This window comes from Rhea pennata, chromosome 1 (genome assembly GCF_028389875.1).
Source record: "Rhea pennata isolate bPtePen1 chromosome 1, bPtePen1.pri, whole genome shotgun sequence".
NCBI lineage: Eukaryota > Metazoa > Chordata > Aves > Rheiformes > Rheidae > Rhea > Rhea pennata.
In genome coordinates this window covers 63207146-63227972 of record NC_084663.1, presented here as the reverse complement: position 1 = coordinate 63227972, position 20827 = coordinate 63207146, and the positions used below count along the sequence as shown (strand labels likewise).

Sequence of the window (20827 nt, the reverse complement as noted above, 5' to 3'; positions counted from 1 at the left end):
ATATTAGAGATGTCTGTAACTTCAGAGTATGATATTAAATGGTTTTTGTAAGATTTGAGTGTAGGCAGTTCTAGAATTCAAGAACCACTGTGAATGAGTTTTCAGAACCATTTTTGTCTTTTTTAAAAAATTTTGTTTATTTTGTTACTATTTTCTACTCAATCTCTTAAAAAAAGAAAAAAGTCTGAGTGACTGTTCTCCAACAGGCTGCCATCAAGTAGTAGTTCTTTTATTGAGATGGGGTAGATACCTTCACACTTCAGGATGGTCATCATACTTCTCTCAAACTAGGTGGTAGGAATCAGGCTGAAAATTTGTCCTTTTGATCTTTTTTCTGCATTATGGAAAGCCATATTTGTCATTTGGCTTTCAAGTTGTCTGGGTCATATGTTTAATTTTTGATCTGTTGCTCAGTTACTGCGGTTCTTTAGTGAGTTACTGAAAAGATTATTTTGTAGGCAAATGACTTATTGCTAGTAGCATAAAATCGTAACTGTGCTTGGCGCTTGCCTCAGTTACTCTTGTTGCTGGAATTTCATATAGCTAGTCTCAAGGAAATGATAAAACTAAATGTTCCATCAGGAGAAGGAAATAGTATACCTAAGGATGGTCAGACTAAGGCCATCTTGTATGCTCTACTATCCAAAAAAGCTTGGTTTACTTAAGGCATCTAATACCAATAAGTGCATCTCTTGGTCTGTAGCATCGTTTTCTATATTGTGTAGAGTAGATGATTAAATTCTAGACAGTTTTTCAGATGTGAGGAAGGATGTTCCCTGCAATCTGATTGTGCAAGCTACCGGCAATTTATGCTGTCAAAAGTACTGTTAAGTCGGAGTAGCAGATCAGTGAATAAGGAAGGTGAAGTTATACAGTAAGCATGACCTTGCCTAGTGGCTTTCCATTACTGAAGAGAGCAGCCTCGCTTCTTGTTTCTTCCGCTTCAGGTTTTCTGGTTCCACTCCCTCAGAAGAGTTGTCTGACTGTAAACTAATTCAAGAAACAGGCAGAAAAATGGTTAAGTTGCTTTGTGTCAGATAAGCAAAGCAGGTTACCTTGTAACTAGGCCAGTACCAGGGCTATGTAGGGAGCGGGCAGGGGCAATGCTTGGCTAGAAGCTGCGTTGGAAGAGAATGAGTAACCTGCCTCTTCCAGTGGCTTCAAGCTGTTAGATCAATGCAAGCTATATTGTGTCATTTCTTCCTAACGTGTATTTGTAGTTTTGGGCTGAGCCTTGGTTTCTCTTCAAAAGCTGTTGGTGTGATTCAGTTAATTCCTCTCTTCTTTCCTCCTCTTCCAAGGCCCTCTCTCTTTGAAACAGATACCTAATAGGAGTGTTGTGCATACATTGCTGTTAGAAGCTTTGCAGTATAACTAGAACTGAAATTCATGTTGGCTGTGGTCCAGCGAATTGGGACTCCGGTGTTCCTAGAATTATATCCAGTGTTTCATAAATATACATAGAATAATAATTAGTGAGAATCTGTGTACAAGTTGGTGCAGAGGAAGATTAAGGCAAATAAGCTAGGAGTGTGAAAGTTAAGGCAAAGGTGTGCAGACAACTTATAGCATCCCTCTCCCCCGCCCCCACTTAAATTCAGTTGGGAGTGCTTTTATTCAGGGAAGGGGATGGCCTTCGTTTGCTGTACTATGGTTGTCATGGCTGATTTATTCCTGAATAAGTGTACCTGTATGTAGGTTTAATGAATCTATGTACTGGCTTCCCCTTTCCATCTTCCTGTTATCTATGTATGTAATAGCCTTGCTACCTGATAGGAAAACTAAGCATTTACAAACTTTATACTATAACCAGAACTAAAATTCTGGTTGTCTATGGAACTGGGATTGCATTATTGCTAGAATTGCTTCATAGCCAATGTTAATCCTTTTTCCTGCATCTGTTGTGGGAAGGAGAATGGCTGTCATTGACTTTAACATGCTAAGAGCAGTTACAGCTCTGCCAAGATGCTGTGCCTAACGTAAGACTGGGGTTATTGTTTCTCCTTCTCTGGTGTGGCTGGCCACGCTGGGGGAAAATGTGAATGGAGGAAGATGGAGGTCTGAACTGCTGCAGAGAATCTTTGAGTTCCTGAGCAGGGTGCTTTGCTCATGCGTGAAAGGTTGCACTGATTACTTGTTTTGAAGTGCTAAAGAAATTTCCTTTAGGTCACATTGATACAGGTTTTTTTTCTTTGCTTCCTATAAACCATATGGCATGATTTCCTTGCTGGTATCATCCTGGTTTATCTCATGTAATCATTTTCACACTGAAATAAGGCCTCAAATAGCACTGCTGCTTTTTAAATTCTGTTTCTCTCTGCTCTGTGACGTGTTTATTTCTGAGGTCTTCTGTGGTTTACTTAAATATTATTTTTCTGAGCAACTTACTTTGCTAAATTCTACACAAAATGGTGTAGGCCCCTTCTGACCTTAATTTCTGTAAAATAATGATTTAGAAAGGACAATGACAAAAATTGTTAATGTTCTTTTAAAATAACTTATAGAGATGCAGAAGAGTAGAAATCCTAGTTTTTATCGGAGGGAGAGAGAAATTGGGTATGCACTTAAGGGGTGATACTAAGTGGAAGGAATACATTAGAAGTACTTTGGTGATGTTAACTCTGCCCCTGTCTTGAAATCGTTATTAGCAAAAGCAGTTGTCTCATAAAACTGCTACATGTAATCTATGATGGCCAATTCTGTTATAAATTAAGCATGACTCTGTCTCTTCTTGACACTCTTATATGGTACTGAAAAGTTTGTTTGCCTTCAGTGTGTGTTCTTTGCATGTTAAACTGTGGATTTCCTGAGCGTGTACGTTTTTTGACTGCTGTTTGAACGGTCATTTTATTTTTTGCTTAAGTTCCTAATAGTTACATAAATTCATTATATATAGATAAAATCAGCTATGTTTTTTTTAACAAACACAGATGCTTAGAAATATAATTGTGCTTATTATACCAAATATTTACTTCTCAATGTATTTATGTAATACGTATAGTCCTGTCTCTCATCTCTCTATTTTAGCAGTTTCAGTAAATTGAAGAAATTCTACTAATAAACCCAATCTTGGAAAAAGCATATGTCCAATCTCAAAAAAATGTATCAATTCATTTTCTGATTACATTAGGATTATAGTATGGAAGAATTAATGTACAAATAATGATTTCAGTTCTCTTTTTGTGAGGTTTTAGGTACCATGATGATTATATTGAATACATGGCTGTATCTGTAAGTGTAGTTAGAAGGTTTTGTTCATCTGTAACTGAAGCTATATTATGTAACTTGATAGCTTTGATCCATTGCTCATTACTCTCCTATTAGGTTTCTATTTCAGAATGCATTCTCTGTAGTGGAGCTTTCTTTGACAGGATATCGCATACTGATTTTATTTATTTTAGCCTCTGTGCTTTGGGTGAATGAAAAGCTCTGTTACTTGAGGGAGACACTATTAGTACTGATTTTCTTTCTCACTGAAAGAATGAGCTTGAGCATTGGCATTAAAAACATCTTTGCAAAGGTAGCGCTAGTATAACTTTTAACTATCATCTACTTGAAATTTTGATTCTGGAGATCTAGAAAGTCTGAGCTTTAGAAGACCCTTTGGAAAGCAAAATAGAGCAAATCTTATAGGATCATGCAAATTTTAATAAGTTAGTATATTTTGAAATATTTTGAGGTTCTATGGATTATTTTTCTGCCTTTGAGGACTTGATTTTTGGATTGTGTGTGTGAATATGTACTAAAACTATGTATACTGTTGGGCCCACATGCATACGTTCTATACAAATCTAACAATGTAATTCTTTACTGGAGAAAATAGGTAATATTGTGAGAGGGAATATTTGTTAGAGATAACCATTACTCTGTTTTTGTTTCTTTTTAAAGTGCATTTATGCAATCTGTTTGAATTCTGTTTTTAGGAATACCTTCTTTAGAAATGTTTTTATTTTGAAAAGTAAATAAATATGGAGAAAACACAAGCTCAAATGTTTACAGAAAAAATACCCAATAAAGAATTTATTTTAACATGTAGCAGTATGCTTCTATAGTCTATAAAAGTTTCTCACTTTTTAAATTATCTCATCACCAAAGTAAATCACTGGATATTGTCATGGGAGTCCTCCCATGATAAGCGGCATAACAATTCTGGAATGGTAAAGATAATAGTAATTTTAAGCTTACAGTGATTTACTTTGGTGATGAGATAATTTAAAAAGTGAGAAACTTTTATAGACTATAAGAGGTGGCTAATGGTTCCTTCCAGTTCCCCATGTTGAATTGTTTGGTCAGTTTTTATTACTGGATGTCAATGCATGCATTTTAAAAAGGAAGAATCCTGTATGTTTGCCTAGCTGGCACTTGAGGTCCAAGTTGGTAAGACTGACCACATTTATTTTAGGTTTTAGACTCTCCTTTGAGTAACTCTATTTTTCAAGCTGCTATTGCTCTACAAAAGTCTGAGAGTAGTATTGTCACTCTATGATTTTATCTTTATTCCTAACCAACTAGTTAGGAATAGTCCCTGAAGAAGTGACTATTGTGACTTCTGACTTCGGAAATGCGTGAGGGCTGTCTGATCAGTTCTGACAGTGACATCTTTAGTACTTCCTTTGTTTTATCCTGCAAATATTTCTTGCTTGGCATCATTTTGACACTTACAAAGAATAGGCTTGAATTAATGACTTAACAAAATTCCTTAAAATCTTCCAAGTTGACTCCTTACCCCATCCTCTTGCTAGGTAAAGATGCTTTTATTTGCATCCTTCTTTCTAGGGATGGAGTAGGAGGAGCTGCTCTTTGTGGATCTTGCAATATTGCTGATTGATTCTGACGATAAAGATTATAGTACTTTGAGTTTTGTTGGCATGCCCAAAAGATACAAAACTGGAAGTAGCAACTACAGACCTTGCTCCTTGTTGTAGGTGAACTGAAAGGTTTGCTAAACACCTTGCCTACTTCTCACAAAGTTATTTGCACAGTGTATTAACAGTATGTTATCATCAACTGTGATGATTTGAAATTTAATAATAAGGTCTGATGAGAAAAGGTACCTGTCAATCCTTTACCTGTAAATATGTGTATTGTCAGCACAGGATTTCTAAATTGAGATCTCTTTCCCATTGTTTAGCAACCATTTTTAGAAAAACAAAATAGCGTACAGATGAAATAAAACAGAATCTTTTCAGATAACATGTTTTGAAATAGCATTTAGTTTTATATTTGATAAACAATTGGATATTATTGTGACTCGCAGCTTTTGGTATGTATGGGGTTTTTTGGCTTTATTTGTTTTAAAGAATCTCTTAAGGTTTCCAAGGCCTATCTAAAAAAGTGAGTTGCATGATGGCTAATTTTTTTTGCTTTGGATTAGTTTGCTGAACTGTCTTGTCATGTGGTCTCCCAATTGCTAAATCTGATAGAAAACCAATGGAAGTCTATCCATGGCCAGACAGTTGGAGGAGAGAGGGCTGGACCTTTCTTTTCAGCAGCAACCTATAGCTACACTAAGTTTAATGTTATGTGAAACTGTACCTTGAGGTAGTTCCATCAATTTTGGGGCAATTAAGTCTTTCCTCTCTACTTTGCTACCTTAAACTTGCATATTGTCTTCCTCATCCATGTTAAGACACAGTAGAGACTCACTGCCATGTATCTTCTCAGCAATTTTATGGAAAACTGGAAATTGAAAAAGAATTTTGGTATCTATCTGTTCTGTCAGAAAATGAACCAAGTTAACAGGAAAAGTCTCTGTAGCCCTAGGAATAGTGTAGACCTCAGTGTACTTAGTAACAGGGAACATACTTCTAATATCTCTAGAATTTCTCTGTGTTCCAGGATTTTTGTTAATCTTTTCCTACTGGATGCCGTGAGATGCGTACATTTTCCTCCATTTGACAGATAAAGCCTGCAGTGTGCCAGATAAAGCCTGCAGGCATGACAGGAAATGGTTGAGAGTGCTGATACAGTGGTGGGGTTGGAGAGGCAGAGAAAGAAGAGTAGAGAAGGAAAAAGAAAATTACCTCACAATATTTAGGGAGAATATAGGGAGAGCTTGAAAAATATAATTCTTTGTAATTTTAAAGCTTGGGTAAAATGTAATATATTCTTCTGAATTACACTTGCTAGCAAGAACCATGAACTTGTGCTTTTTCTGCACAGTGGCACAAGTTAGAGGTTCGGGTCACACTGAAAAACCTAAAGATCTCTGGGCCTGAACTTATTGTGTCCTAAGAAGAAAGTAAGAAAGACACTTGAATCAGGATTTTTTGGCTCAATTTTGAGCCATAAATAAGCTCTTGAAGAAGCAGTAGATGTTCTCATTGTGGCCTATCACATATCCTCTTCTGCTGGGTAAAGTTTATAGACACAAAGTATCATGCCAGTGTTGAGGGATGCAGAAGCTACTGTGGGGAAACAGAAGTTCAGTTATGTAGAAGCAGGAGTCTGTTAGATTGTGTTCCACTTGCAGCTGGAAGATGTGGAGAAAGTGTTTATGGTATTGAAGTAGCAGGAGAAAGGAACGGAAGGCAGAACCAAGAAGAATGGCATCCTGTGTAGAACTCAGCTTCTCAACAAATTTATTCGTATTTTTCACTGTTAGCATGATCCGTCCATTTTCTGCAATCAAGAATTATTTTTATCCCTCAATTTTCAAAAACTTAACTTTCAGTATGTCTAGTATACAAGGAAATAGCTTAGAAATTTCTTGGTAGGAATATTTGGCCAATATGAGATAATCTGGCCCATTTGTGTTTTCAGTTGTGACAATTAATTTGGGGGAAAAGGGAATCCAAACTTTACCCATATCTTAACAACTGTTAACTGATGTAATGCTATGTGTAATCATTGCCTTTTATGTTTGTATTTTTGTATAACCGTAGAGTATATTTACTGTTGCCATGTCCCTGTATGGACATTTTAAAAATAAAAGTCCAAATCAAGAGCGCTTCAAATTTCTTCTTAAATTGAGGATTCTTTCAATTAGACCAGCAGAGAGAGTTAAACAACCTCTACAATGTTGTGGACCTACTTGCTAACATCAGAAGTAGGGAAGGGAATAGCAAGAACTGTTTGAGAGCAAGCTGGTAATAGATTTTGAAGGCGCAGCAGAGTATTTTGTGACTGGCCTGCATCCAGTGCTTAATCCAACAACATTGTGCTGCTGTAGAAGAAAAGAGGTGCCAGATGCCTTGTGGGGGTTACTATATACTGCTGCATAATCTTCAGGGATAATACTTCCTCTCAAGTTTTGGGTGTTTGGGAAACCCATTCTAGCAGACATTCCAGCATAATTGTGAAATAATTGCTAAACCTGTCATACTGAATTATCTGTGCACAAGATAACTGATTTCTAAATGAATAGCAATGCTACAGTAGGGAGCAGGGTCTGTAGGATTTTTTTTTTCCCTACAGAAAAAGCCTTCTTTTTTCTTTGTATAAGAACAGAGTCCATTGGTATCTCTCAGATATGTTAAACATGCCTCTTCTGGTTGTTTTTGATTCAACCTGCTCCTTTTACATAGATCAAAATTGAATAATCCTATGAAAAGTTCAGACTGAAACAAAAATACTCACCTTCTGATCAAACTTCATAGAATCATAGAATCAGTAAGGTTGGAAGGGACCTCTGGAGATCATCTAGTCCAACCTCCCCGCTCAGCAGGGTCACCTAGAGCATGTTAGACAGGGTTGCATCCAGGCGGGCCTTGAAGATCTCCAGAGAAGGAGACTCCACAACCTCTCTGGGCAACCTGTTCCAGTGCTCCATCACTCTCACAGGGAAGAAATCTGGAGAATCTGGAGAACTGATTCCTCCAAGTTGCAGTGACTTAATCACTTGCTGCAGTAGGTGTGTTCATGTGTACAAATATCTTAGCACCTCGCAGTTCTTCTACTGCCTCTTGCTGACCTTGCCTTGATGCTGGTGACCTTAGGGAAGTTACAGACATCTTTCCCAGTTGTAAGTGGACAAATGTTCTTAAGACTTCAGAGGAAGGTATTTTGCAGGAGCTGTGCAGGAAACTTTTTTTTTTTTTTTTTTTTTTTTTTTTAATCTAGTAAAGAGTTTGAAATCTTCATGAAATCTTGAAATAAGAAATTTTATTTTTGGTTTAATACTGAAAAGAAGACTTGGACCACTCAGACTGATTTTTGTGGATTTTTTTTTTTTAATAAAATTTTCTAGCTTGCTACTGCTTTAGAACCATTTTCATTAAAACTGGACCCGTTCAGACCTTCTACCTTCATGATCGGAATTAGAGACATATATTCTGGCATAGTCTCCTACTGTGTATTTATTTATTTATTTATTTATTTTTATTCTGTAATACTGTAAACTTCTTACCATTCCGGAAGATTAGTCTGCTGTTTCCCTTTAGGAGAGGAGTAATCAGAAACTAGGTAATATATACTGAAGACATTTCAATCAAAATGGATGGAGAGGTGAAGAGTAATCATGAAACTTCATTCAGAAGAACATCCACTGGATTGGGAATGTTACTATGTGCAAATATTTTAACACTTTCCAGGCTCTCCGTGACCTCTTAATGATTCTACTTTGATGCTTGAGGTCCAAAGTTACAGTTAGCACGATTACTGTCATGTTCATCTGTTTACACTGTGGAAGGGGTCTTAGGAAAATAACTTGCAACGGCACTGCGTGTGATTGATACTCGTTGTGGCATCCTTCACAGTGCTGCTTCTTGCAAGTGCTCGAACGCCATTTGCCCTTCACATCAGTCGGGTATCTGCTGCTCGATCCACTTGCTGCATCTTCCAGTTAGTGTTTTGCCTTTCCAGTTAGTTCAGAGTTTCGAGCGTAAACGGTAGATTGCAGATGTTTGCTTTCTTCACTGAATGGCCATTCCAGCTATTCTAATACAGTGCTGTTTCTGTACACAAAGCCCCAGTACTTTCATTAAAGACTATGAGGTTAATCAAGTTAGGGAGAGTGTTTAATACTTAACAGAACGTTGTTTTTTTTTTATCTTCAGGCTATCTGTAATGTCTTATAACAGACAATAAGTTAGCATGCATAAAGAGAATACGATAAAGAGTTAATTTTTGAAGCCAGAAGGTCCTATTGCTGTATTTGATATGAAGTTCTTACTGTTAGCAAGGTAATGCATGATCTGATTGGGATGATAATGAATGTGTTAGATGCAAAAGGAAAAAGCAGTAAAGGAAGCAAGTGGAATTTCCACTTAGAGCACTCTGTTTCGTTGAACAAATGTACCAGTTTGAGCAAGACATCATCTGACATAAGTAGCTTTAGCTGTTCAAAAATTAGAAATTTAACTAAAATATTTGGATTCCTAAAGATAGATGTATATCTTGGTATGTGCGCGCATGTGTATATATATACATGCACACATATAGATGCATATGCACATAAATATTTTTATATATATATTTGTGTGTGTATATATATGCCTTCTGGTTTGAGGCTTTTAGAGTGTTAACATTTAAACATTTAGAATTATGAGTCACTCTTCTATAAAAAGAGAACACCAGCAAGAAGAAATAGGACATGCATTTTTAAAGAGCACTTCTGTCTTCATTTCTGTTTAGATGTCAGCTGAATTCGCATGTGATAACAATTCTAGTAGGTAGAGTCTTAAAAACAAATATTGAAAGAATTGTGATGAACTGCATTTGGCAGCAGTGCTTTGTATTTAGACTATAATAGCAAGTATGTAAAAACCTATATGCTTTCTAAACTTGGCATTGTAAACGGGGGGGAAGTAGAAGAACCAGATGAATGTTTACAGAGGATTCAGGATAGTGTACTTGTTACCAATAGTTACATGAGAGATGCTTTTTGGTTTCATATTTGACTTGCTCATTGGTACAGTTTGAATGTAAAACTGTTCAGTATATTGTTTTGGCAGTAAGTATTGCCATTTACTAGAGCACGTCAGTGGCTTTGACACTAGGCTGCTGGGGAAAAGACTTTGTAGCTCAGTTGTTTCAAAGCTTCAGTGTTTGTGCTGTCATTACACTTTTGATATGAAAGCATTACTTGACTGGATCAGTGTTTAGGTTCACACATTATTAGAATGCATTAAACAGAAACACATAATTGTGGTGCAAATATTCAATGCTGTTGTCTTGTTTTCCTATCACAGAAGTGAACAATTTTATAAGCTTTAATGAACCTCTGAGAAGAACTAGAATGTCTATCAGCAATTCAGCACTGTTTTTTTCCTGAAAACTTTGTTCAAAACATAGCTTCTCCAATTAAACTCTAGTGTTTCAATTCTTAAAAAATGTTCTTTTTGTTAGGCAGACTTCTCCAGACATTTTTTTGAACAAACCTTTCTATCACTCTACAGTTTGGTACTGTTGTGTCAGGAAAGGAAGTCACTTGGAAGTCACTGTGACTAACTTCAACTTTTGGCCTTAACATTGTGTTATTCAGATATGCAGCACTTCAGATGTTTTGAAATGACTATTATAAAGATGTTCCACTTAAATCCCACTTTGACAGCTTTATCTGGAAAAAATATGCACCAGGAAAAGATTAAATCTCTCAAATGTTCTTTGAAATATTGGTTACTATTTTAAAACAAAAACAGCTCTCCTGAAGAGTGATTTGTGTGATTGCTTATGTAGCTTATATAGTTACTACTAGTACAGCAAAGATTGCAAGGGGAAAATAAAAGCATTATTTATCTTGAGGTAGAAGTCAGATGTGTACTTTTTACAATATGTAAAAGAAAACATGCATGAGGGGAGAACAGAAGTTTTGTGGTGTCTCCTACCGATTGCCAGCACTTAGACATCAGACATTCTAATTTTTTTCATCTTTGCTTTTATGAAGGGAATTGTTTGAATTGTTTTATGTGCTCCATTTCCTCTAATTGAGATCAAAGCTATTTTGGGAGGTATGGAATGAAGTTATATACTGTGGACTCATTTTTAGAGGAATTTGATTCTTGTTTCCTTTTATAAAAGCTTGTAAATGGCATTATTTGTTCAATGGTAAGCAAATTATTATTCAAAAATTAAGTGATAACCCAGTAGTTGAGTTGGAAGATAATTTGGAATCTGGCTACAGTTTTGCCTGTGTAGACTAAGCAAGTTCAGTAAAGACTTAAGATTTAGTTATTCTTTAGCTTAAAAAGTAAAGCTTGCACTTGTTGTCATTAATGTTTTGAAAATATTATTCCAGCTGTGTTGGGGTAGAGGAGCACCATGCTGTTGACATTGATCTATACCATTGTCCCAACTGTGCAATCCTTCATGGACCTTCTCTAAGTAAGTATGGGATATTCAAATTTTATTTTACACTTACAGTCTGTTTTTGCTCATATACAATTGAGAAATGTTCAAGATGGATTTGATTATTTCGCAGGTACTCATTCTGTGTGACTAACTTTCAGCTTTTTCCTTGATCTAGAGGTGCAGATAAAATCAAATACAAACCACAGCTGCAGATCAGAGAAATTAAAATGCATAGAGCTTGAAGAAAGCAATCTGGTCTTGATTGAGAAAGAATAAAAATTAGGGACTTCTCACTCCCACCCCCCAAAAAAAAGAAGTCTAGTGTTGGCAGTGATGCTTTATCCTCCTACATATACAACATGCTAGAAAAATAATAATGATAAACATTGATGGCTCTCAAAGACTGCATATTTTAATCTTGAACATTATAAAACCTAGGAAGGCCCAAAGAACTTTAAGAAAATGTAAGAGTTAGCTAATTACCTTTCTTGATGAGTATATGCCAAAAAGTCCAGTGAAAGCTGATGTTTCTTTCATTTATGTCCTTGTAACTTATCCAACTCTAGATTCTAGGTTTCTGATCTGTAAATGTATTTCCATTAAGTTTCTTACGCAGTCTTATGAGTTGCCAGAAGACTCTATCAAATGCAGTGGCAAGAGAGACACCCTTCTTCAGTTCTCCTTTTAGTAGGTACATTTGCTATAGAGAGGTGGAATGGAAGGATGGTAACATTGCACTTCTTGGGGAAAAAAATTAACATTTTTTGTCTTTTCGTAACTACTGAAAGGGCACTACTTTATCCAACTTCTAGAATTCCCCCATGACTTCTGTACTCGAAAGGAGACAAGGTAAAGATTCATTTCACCGATCTAACAATGAATTAAGTTTCTAAGTTCAAATCTGAAAAATGTCTTATGCTCCAGGCAACGAGTCGTGGTCTTTTTTTTTTTTTTTTTTTCCTTCTTCCTGGAAGATAAAATAATGATTTATTAGTCATCAGTGACTAAGATCTAGAGTCTTTTCAAAACTGAACTTACCTTACCATTTAAAAATAATATGTTTAAAAAATTCCATCACTGGTTAGTCTTGTGGATTGTGAATGAAGTAATAAAGTATCCCTTATTGGTGTAATATCTTGTATAATATATATATTGTATAATATGTAGGTTATAATTAATACCTTCAAAATTTGCAGCCTTCAGGTTAGGAGCTAAAAGGTAGGATAAATGGTGTTTTACATGCTTGTAGTTTTAGGATTCTGATTGTCTTCATCAGTTAAAAATCTACATGTGATTCTGTAAATCAGAATACAAATATCAGCTACTTCTTTTTCCACTTCTCTGATTGTTCTTTCTGTGAAATAGGAGGTTAGGGCAATGAGTGGAAAGGGAACACATAGGACTTTCAGAATACTAAGAAAAAGACCTTGTAAATCTAAAACTTATTTTTGTCTGCTTGATGTGGCAGAACTGGTATACTTCACCATCCTCGTGATGCCTGTTAATAGCCTTCCTTCTATGAAGAAGCTTTTAGCTTTAGCAGCTTGACAGTGAGATAAGTGTAATTTTTGTACTGGAAGTCTTTTTGAAGACAAGAATCTGTGGTAAAAATTATCCTTATTGCTTCATGTTGCCTCAGATGAGTAGATCATTTAGATTTAGTAGAAGCTTCAGATGTACCACATATCAGCTCAAGCAGAGGTGATGTATTGAAGTATGTCTTCATCTAGACTTTTATTAGTTTTTCTCAGGTATTCTGTCAGAATTGGCTCTATCATAGTTTGCAGTTAGGGCATCTACTTTCTTAAATGTTGAGATAGACTGATAAGGTGTCAGGTCTTCAAATACTGCAGCAATGCTCCAGAGTGCTTCAGTCTCATAAAATTATGTATATAGATACAGAGAGTGTTTTTTATTTACCACATCGTATCTTTTCTTCTAATGGAGTTTTGAAAGAAACCAATTCATCTGTGTTGCACTTAAGAGGGCAAGTGTATCTGTGATTTCTGCAAACATTTGTGTGTATAATCCCATCTAATCAAACAAGATAGTACAAAGTGGTTTTCTGAAGACATATAAGAAAGATAAATTTCATACTACCAGATAGATAGTTACTTTTCAGCATCCTACAATTTAACAAAGGAAGAGTTCCAATATTTAAAAGAAAACTGCTAGTAAAGATCAAATTAAGTAATAGCAATGTTATCCAACATATTTTTTGTATTTCAGCAAAAGCTAAATCATACTCTTGTGCTGGAAGAGCAGTAGTTTTGCAAGACTTTTATTAAGCAACTGTGTAAGATACCAAATAAGTAATCCCGAGAATCTTAAAAAAGAGTTTTTTTAAAAAAATCATGGTACATTTTGGAGTTCTCTTGGCTTATTCACTTTTTAGTCTTCATATTATATTTCGTTACTTTCAGAGTTATCTCAGTGACTCTTAGGGGTAAAGATGTGCTCTATTTACGTGAAGGCTGTGTGTCTCGTGTTACCACTTGACTCCAGAATCTTAAGAAAGCGCAAAGTATGGTAAATGTTACTAGGGCTGTGGTTGTAGAGTATTACTTCTTTTTTGTCTTTTTTTTTTTTTTTTTACCTTCTCAAATTCTGTTACTAACCTCTCACCACCACTGTTTTTTCTTTTTTGACTGGCAATAATGCCTGTGCTTGATATGAGCTGACAGTATATTGAGATGTTGTACCAAACTTAAGAACAGGTATTCTGTCATTTACTTCCTGTTCACTGTAATATTTTGGTCTTCCCATGCTAACACTGCTCCTGCATTTTTAGTTGCTGGATATCATTTGAAAGACCTCTTACAAGACTCAGGGCCTCATTGTACAGGTACATAGGTTTTGAACCTCATTTAAAGTTTAGCACCCGACATCTGATGCAAACAGACCAGTAGGTGTGCAAAGGCAGGGGATAATATTTGCCTAAGCTAAGAACAGTTACTGACCCAGTGCTTTGAATGTATTTTAAAAATAGCTTTTAGCTTGCTTTTCATCAAAGTTTCTAGCTCACTCTTTTCCTTTTACTAACTCTCTTGTAATTCTGTAGTGTACTTTTGGTGTGTGTATTTTGGATGTTGTCAAAGTGGATTGTGCCTCAGTTTTCAAGAAGAGTGAGTGTAAAAGCTTTCCTTCCACTAGTTTTGAGTGTGTATGTGTGGGTGTTTTTTTTTTTGTTGTTGTTGTGTCTATTTCAATTTACACAGAAATTTGTTTTTAATTTGAGCACAAAGATCCATTCAGTTACATTCTTTCTTGCAACTGTTACTGTAATGGCTTAAGGGATTGTAAAAGCTATGGAAAACAATTTAAAGAGGTACATAAGTGGAAAATAGTTTTCATTACTGTTCTTTAATGTTTTCTTGTTTATGGAAGTATGATGTACCTTAGCATGTGCTAAGTAGAGAAAAAGACTTTTTCTAACTTCTAGTCTTTAAATGTTGTAAAGACAAGTTTTAAAAAGTTAGTTTTGTGCGGTAAAATCTCTTAAACAGCTGTATCATCTTACAATTTTAATGAGCTGTTACAGCAGCAGTGAATTTATGGAAAAACTGCCTTGTTGCAAATTAGTATTAGTCACTAGTTTCTTTTATTAATACTTATGATAGAGAAAATCGCTTTTAAAACTTAATAAAACTTGGCTTCATTATTTATGAAGTTTTACTATTATTTGGGTAGTCGGCTCATTAAACTGGCTCTTCAACACTGATTTCCCTGTTAGCAAATAGCTGTAAATGTCAGTTTATTCTTCTAAATGTCTTCCAAAGGGTACCATTTGCCACTTACATAGGCAATAGCTTATCACTAGGAATATTATCTGTTATTTATAGTGACTGTAAGATTTCAATTATTCCTATATAAGCAACTGCTGTTTCTGGGGAAGCAGCAGTGAAGCTATTTCTTTTTTCTTTTTCTTTTTTTTTTTTCTTTCTTTCTTTCTTTTTTTTTTTTAAACCATAGCTTCATGTTATTGGTAGTGGTGTTTTCAGTATTGCCAGCAATTGTTTGAGTTTGGGTGCATCATGAACAACAAGTAACAATAGCTTTCCTCTCTTTCTTGTATCCTCAGCAGATGTAATTTCTGCTTAATACTAGTTGTTAAATCACAGAGCTAGCCTCAGTAAATCTTGTTGGAGCAGACTTTTAATAGCAAGTCTATTAAATGTAATAGAGCAGAGTCTGGCTTAGTTTTTATTTCTGGGAATAACTGAAACATGACATAAAAATTACTATATGCTTATTATGTTTAATTTCTTTGTGTGGTAAATGGTACACTAGTAAGTTAGCAGAAGGGTAGCAAGTTGAGCACCATTAGAGGTTCTTTCCCAGCTGATGGGATAGCAGTCCTTTTTGCTGAGGCACCTGCTGGGAATGTAACTGGCATTTTCAGCCTCCTGAATGTTTCAGGACAAGAGACACAGGTCTGTTTGTACAGACAGGAGGTGCTACCAAAACAGATGAATGATCAAACTTTTAATTAGAATGTCTAGTTTTTCATTGGCCCTGTAAGTCAAGGGAGATGTTAAAAATTTGGTTTAGCTAATATTGTGCTATCAGTATCAAATTCCCCAAATTGTAATAGAACATTAGTTTATCCTTTGTTCTTCGTTAACGTTTTGTGAAAGTGCCTAGAATTGGGACATTATGTTTGCATGTGTGTATTATACTTGCATAATAAAGATGGTACCTGCCTGAAATAGTTTACCTGCAGAAATGTTATGGGGACATAAACAGTGGATAAAACACAAGTTTATTCGGAACAGAATAAGCTATAGAAGTGCAAAGGATTGCTGCCTGGGCTGCTGAAGATTTCATTTGCTGCAGATAAGTAGAAGGTCACCTGCATAAAGAATAACTTTCGTGGATCTTAGTGATGTGGTTCGCTGATGGAATGACTGCTAATCTGAGCCATCCGATTTAACTAATGTAAAGCCTTCTAAAATACCTAGTGAAGAAGAGGAGGAATTGGCACAGACATGACTACACGGAGTTGGATGATGGTTCCAAACCGGTCCAGGCTGGAACACGAACCTTTGTTAAACAGCTGCGGGCTCGCTCTTTCCCAAGGTACAGAAGCTCACTTAGACATTTCGGTGAAAAAACAGAGAAACTCTTTGGGATGAGTGTGTCTAAGAAGAGCTGGCTTCAACATTTCTCTGCTTCAGAAAATAAAAATCTAGGATGTCTTCCTCTTCCTTTAGAATTTTCTTGTCCTTCTCCCCTACCCTTGGGCACTCCCTGTTTCAGAAGGATACGTTTGCCTTTTTCATGCCACAACTTCCCCTGATCAGTTTTGCACTGAGACATGTTGTCCGTCAGCATTGCTGCAGGGTTGGTGGTTGGAGTTTTTTTGTTTGGGGAATGTGGAGGAGTTCTTTTGGAATGCCTTAACTTAGAGCATTGTCTATTCCTCTTGACCAAGAAAGGAGAGACTGGGAAATAACTCCTCAGTTTCCCTCCAGATAACATAGAATATTGACATGAATTGGTAGTCTGTCCATTTTCACGGACTTTAGAGGTCAGTGGATAGACTTGACTGCAACAGAAATGTTTTTATCCCAGGTGGTGTGTGGTTGGCTTTCTTACTGAAACGTAATGACTTATAACCCCTTCAAGGATTTTTGTTGTTGTTATCAAAAATGTATATTAATGTTTTCTCTAAGAATTCCTTTTCCCCATCTTCTTAAGCTATTGCCTTCAATCGTATAGAACCACTGTGAGTTCCCACGTTATACATGTCAATATATGTTTTCTTAATTATTTAAAATACATTGTTATTGTCTTCTAGTTGAATTGTCCAGTCTAATAACACTGGGTCCATTTTTTTTTTTGGATTCAGATGCATCCATCTCCCCATCCACCCCCTCAAAAACAAACAAACAAAAAATCTCCCAAAAGGTAATGTAATTATTCTTCAGTAATGCTTAGGGGAGAGTTTTTTGCTAACACTTTGTTATTTCTTTCCACCAGTGCTGATGAAGTCATTTTGAAAATGCATGGCAGCCAGTTGACACAAAGATATTTGGAGAAGCATGGGTTTGATGTTCCAATTATGGTTCCTAAATTAGATGGTCTGGGGCTCAGACTTCCGCCGCCAACTTTCTCCGTTTTAGATGTGGAACGCTATGTAGGTAAGGGTCACTGTAGAGTATGTGCAAATGATTTTCTGTCTACAAAGTAAAATAAATATTTGTACAATTATAAGAGCATCAAGTGTGCTAAATATATATTCTGAATTGAATGCTTCTTACCAGAATACTGACAAAGAGTAAAATTAGACTGATTTTGTTTGTGGTAGGTTTGTGACAGGAGTACACCCTTATTTTACAGTTTTCCCACATGTTAATTATGTCACCAGCTGAATGAGGAACACTGATGTGTTTGTTCTGCTACATATTGTAGATCAATAAATTACAATGATTTTCAAGATTGTTCTCTCTGTGTGAATTGTGTGAATCACTCTTAGGATCAGTAAAGGTTGATCATTGGTCCAGATATTTTAAAATGTTCTAGGCTCTGTAAATTGGCACTGCTTAATGAAATTCTTTTTCTGGAAAGTTTCCCACCTCAGCCTTCTTTCACAGGAGAAATAGAGCTTCTCCAGGATCATTTCTTGCTTGTCAGATCTGCAGACAGCCTGTAATCAGTTTAACCTCATGTGAGTGTGCAGCACAGAGATCAAGACTGAGCCAATTGCATCATGAGATTTCCAGTAATGACTGTATACTACAGTTTAGAAGTCTATTTGTATATGGCCTTGTCTATGTTCCTGTGATAACCTAATATAATGAAATGTGCTAAAAGCAGGACATGTGTCCATCAGCATTTTACGATGGCAACAGAACAAAGAAAATGTGTAGTAGATGGAATGTTGTTACCATTATGATGATGATAAACAAGCTAATTCCTGTGTATGATGGCATTCTGCATCAAAGTGTGATCATCATTTTGATATTTCTGAAATGTTAAAACCTATCAATTATGGCACAAGTTTAGGGCAGATTATTAAGAATTACAACCTGTGAGACATAGGATTCATTATTTGTAAAGAATTCTCAGTGGTCTTTGTGTTAAATATTCAAGTGCTTTGACGATGATTATGAGCAAGATGATTGTTAGTTAGTTTAGATTATTAGTTAATTTATTAGTTCTGGTTAACCACTGAAAAAAGGACATACTCCTAAACTTTTTTTTCAGTTCTGTCCTTGGCTGACTGTAGGAGTTAAAATTAGACCTAATAAGAATGATTTATATTTATCTCTGTTTCAAGAGAACGATGTTGATTATAATGGAGTTTTTGCTGAGAAATGGATTAGTAAATGCTGGAAAAAAGTTAAATTTCCCTTAAAAATGGCTGCTTATCTGTCATCCTATTTTTCACAGGTGGTGACAAAGTGATAGATGTAATAGATGTAGCAAGACAAGCAGACAGTAAAATGAAGCTCCATAATTATATTAAATATTTCACAAATCCTGACCGACCAAAAGTATTGAATGTGATCAGCCTGGAATTCTCAGATACAAAGTGAGTGTTGACTTTAATTTCTGCAAAATAGAAAGTTGTTTTTGCTAAGGTGAATGGTATGTTTTAGGAGTATAATATCTGTAGTAAGAAATATAGGAAGCTGCATATTTTGTTGAGTCAGCTACTGCGTTGTAATACAGGTTTAAAAACAATTTTATGAATTTATAAGCAATAACAGTGTATGAAACAAACATTTTAAGTACACCTTTTTAAAGCAACAACTTTATCTTTGTTTTATTTATTTCATCTCTTTATCAATTTATTTATTTATTTATTTTTAGGATGTCTGAATTGGTGGAAGTACCAGATATTGCCAGAAAGCTTTCATGGGTGGAAAACTATTGGCCAGATGATTCTGTCTTCCCTAAGCCTTTTGTTCAGAAGTATTGTTTGATGGGTGTCCAGGACAGCTATACAGATTTTCATATTGATTTTGGAGGAACATCAGTTTGGTACCATGTTCTCTGGGTATGAAAGTTTCTTGATTTCTTTTTTCTTTTATTTTTTTTTCTTTCTTGAGTTTACAAAGCCAATTTCATCAGTGTGCATCTTTCTGCTGTGAGAAGAATGGCATTCAGAGATTCTTACTATTTTGAATGAAATATTACACTTCAGGAGATGAAAATTAATAACTGATTGTTGATGCTGTACTTTTGTGCTCTTATTTTAACATGCCTTTGGTGCCTTCTACACTGTAATTGGTGAACTGATCATTATAATAGCCTGATAGGTGGGATGGTGAGGTTTTAGTATGAGAAAATTAATGCAATGAAAATCAATGACATGTTCAACTTTTTATTCTTATGAATGTCATAAACAGCATAAGAGTTAAAGTAGTTTTCCTTTATGTTTCCTCATTTTGGCATGTTTGCATGTATCTACAAATTCTTTATTGAACCTCGAATTTTTCAACCTTCATTGAAAAGTGATGAGGTGGTTTAGTTTTTGTTTTCCTTTTTTAATCACACACACACACACACACACACACAAACACACACACACAGGTTAGAGTGTAACATTGACTAAGTTTTCGATGGATGACAATTGTGAAATACTGTTATGTTAATGGTTAGGAAATCCCAAAGTTTCCTTGGAAACTTTGTGGAAATACTGAACATTGGCATTTAGACCAATCTATTGCTTTTGTTACTATGCATCCAATAGGAGGTTAATTGATTTGTTTGATATTTTTGATTAATAGGGTGAGAAGATATTCTATTTGATCAAGCCTACTGATGAAAATTTGGCTCTGTATGAGTCTTGGAGTTCATCTGTAACCCAGAGTGAAGTATATTTTGGGGACAAGGTTGACAAATGTTACAAATGTGTTGTGAAGCAAGGACACACTTTATTTGTTCCAACAGGTAAGATTTACCAATGTTCATAGGATTTGGGTGTTTCTATTTAATCCCTAGGAGTTAAGGGTGTCCTAAAAGGGCACATTACATTCAGAATTTTAGAATAGGCTAAAAATTGATATGAGAGAGACCAAATTAAATATTTATACTTGAAAACAAATAATTAGCTCTTTAAAATTGCTGACAGTAATTACAGTTCTTGGGGAAAGGAGTGGGGTTTGTTACATGGACATAAGACAGTAAATAGAAGCTTAAGCTGGTTATCAAGAAGAAGCAGTTCCAATTCATAAAGTTCACACTCTTCACCTTTTGGTATATATCTAGACTGAATTCATCTCTTAATTTTATAATACAGTTTCTTTTATTTTTACTGTTTGAGAATCTTGTGAGAGCTATTAGACAAAATTATTGCAGCTTCTAGCCTAATAAATAATACACATAGATAATAGCACTACATACTGTTTTTATTTTGTAGGCTAGAAGATACAAATTAGAAAAACGTTTTGCATTTTTGTTTTCTGGCATCATACAAAAATTAGTCCATACCACAACTCTGTCAACTGGAAATGTAATCTGTGTTGGAGGCTATGGAGACTCCATAGGCTGAGTTTTAAAAGAATTAGATGAAATTGCAAGTTTGCCAAAACAATAGTGTCCCTAAATAAATTTGAAGAATTTATAATTAAATTCCTATATGTTATTT

General features: G+C 35.4%; 1 protein-coding gene across 8 annotated transcripts in view; it reads left to right on the top strand.

The window, feature by feature from the left end:
* The window catches only part of KDM7A (lysine demethylase 7A), a 91157-nt gene that overhangs the window by 15251 nt on the left and 55079 nt on the right, over positions 1-20827 (top strand). For 7 of the 8 annotated variants that reach the window (XM_062589669.1, XM_062589660.1, XM_062589679.1 and 4 more), the window contains exons 2-7: positions 11177-11262; positions 16191-16308; positions 17212-17372; positions 18625-18766; positions 19048-19234; positions 19968-20130. In XM_062589669.1, coding sequence (XP_062445653.1) covers positions 11177-11262; positions 16191-16308; positions 17212-17372; positions 18625-18766; positions 19048-19234; positions 19968-20130 — 857 coding nt within the window. Of the gene's footprint in view, positions 1-11176; positions 11263-16190; positions 16309-17211; positions 17373-18624; positions 18767-19047; positions 19235-19967; positions 20131-20827 lie in introns of those variants that run through there. The other variant, XM_062589698.1, reaches the window with a different exon arrangement.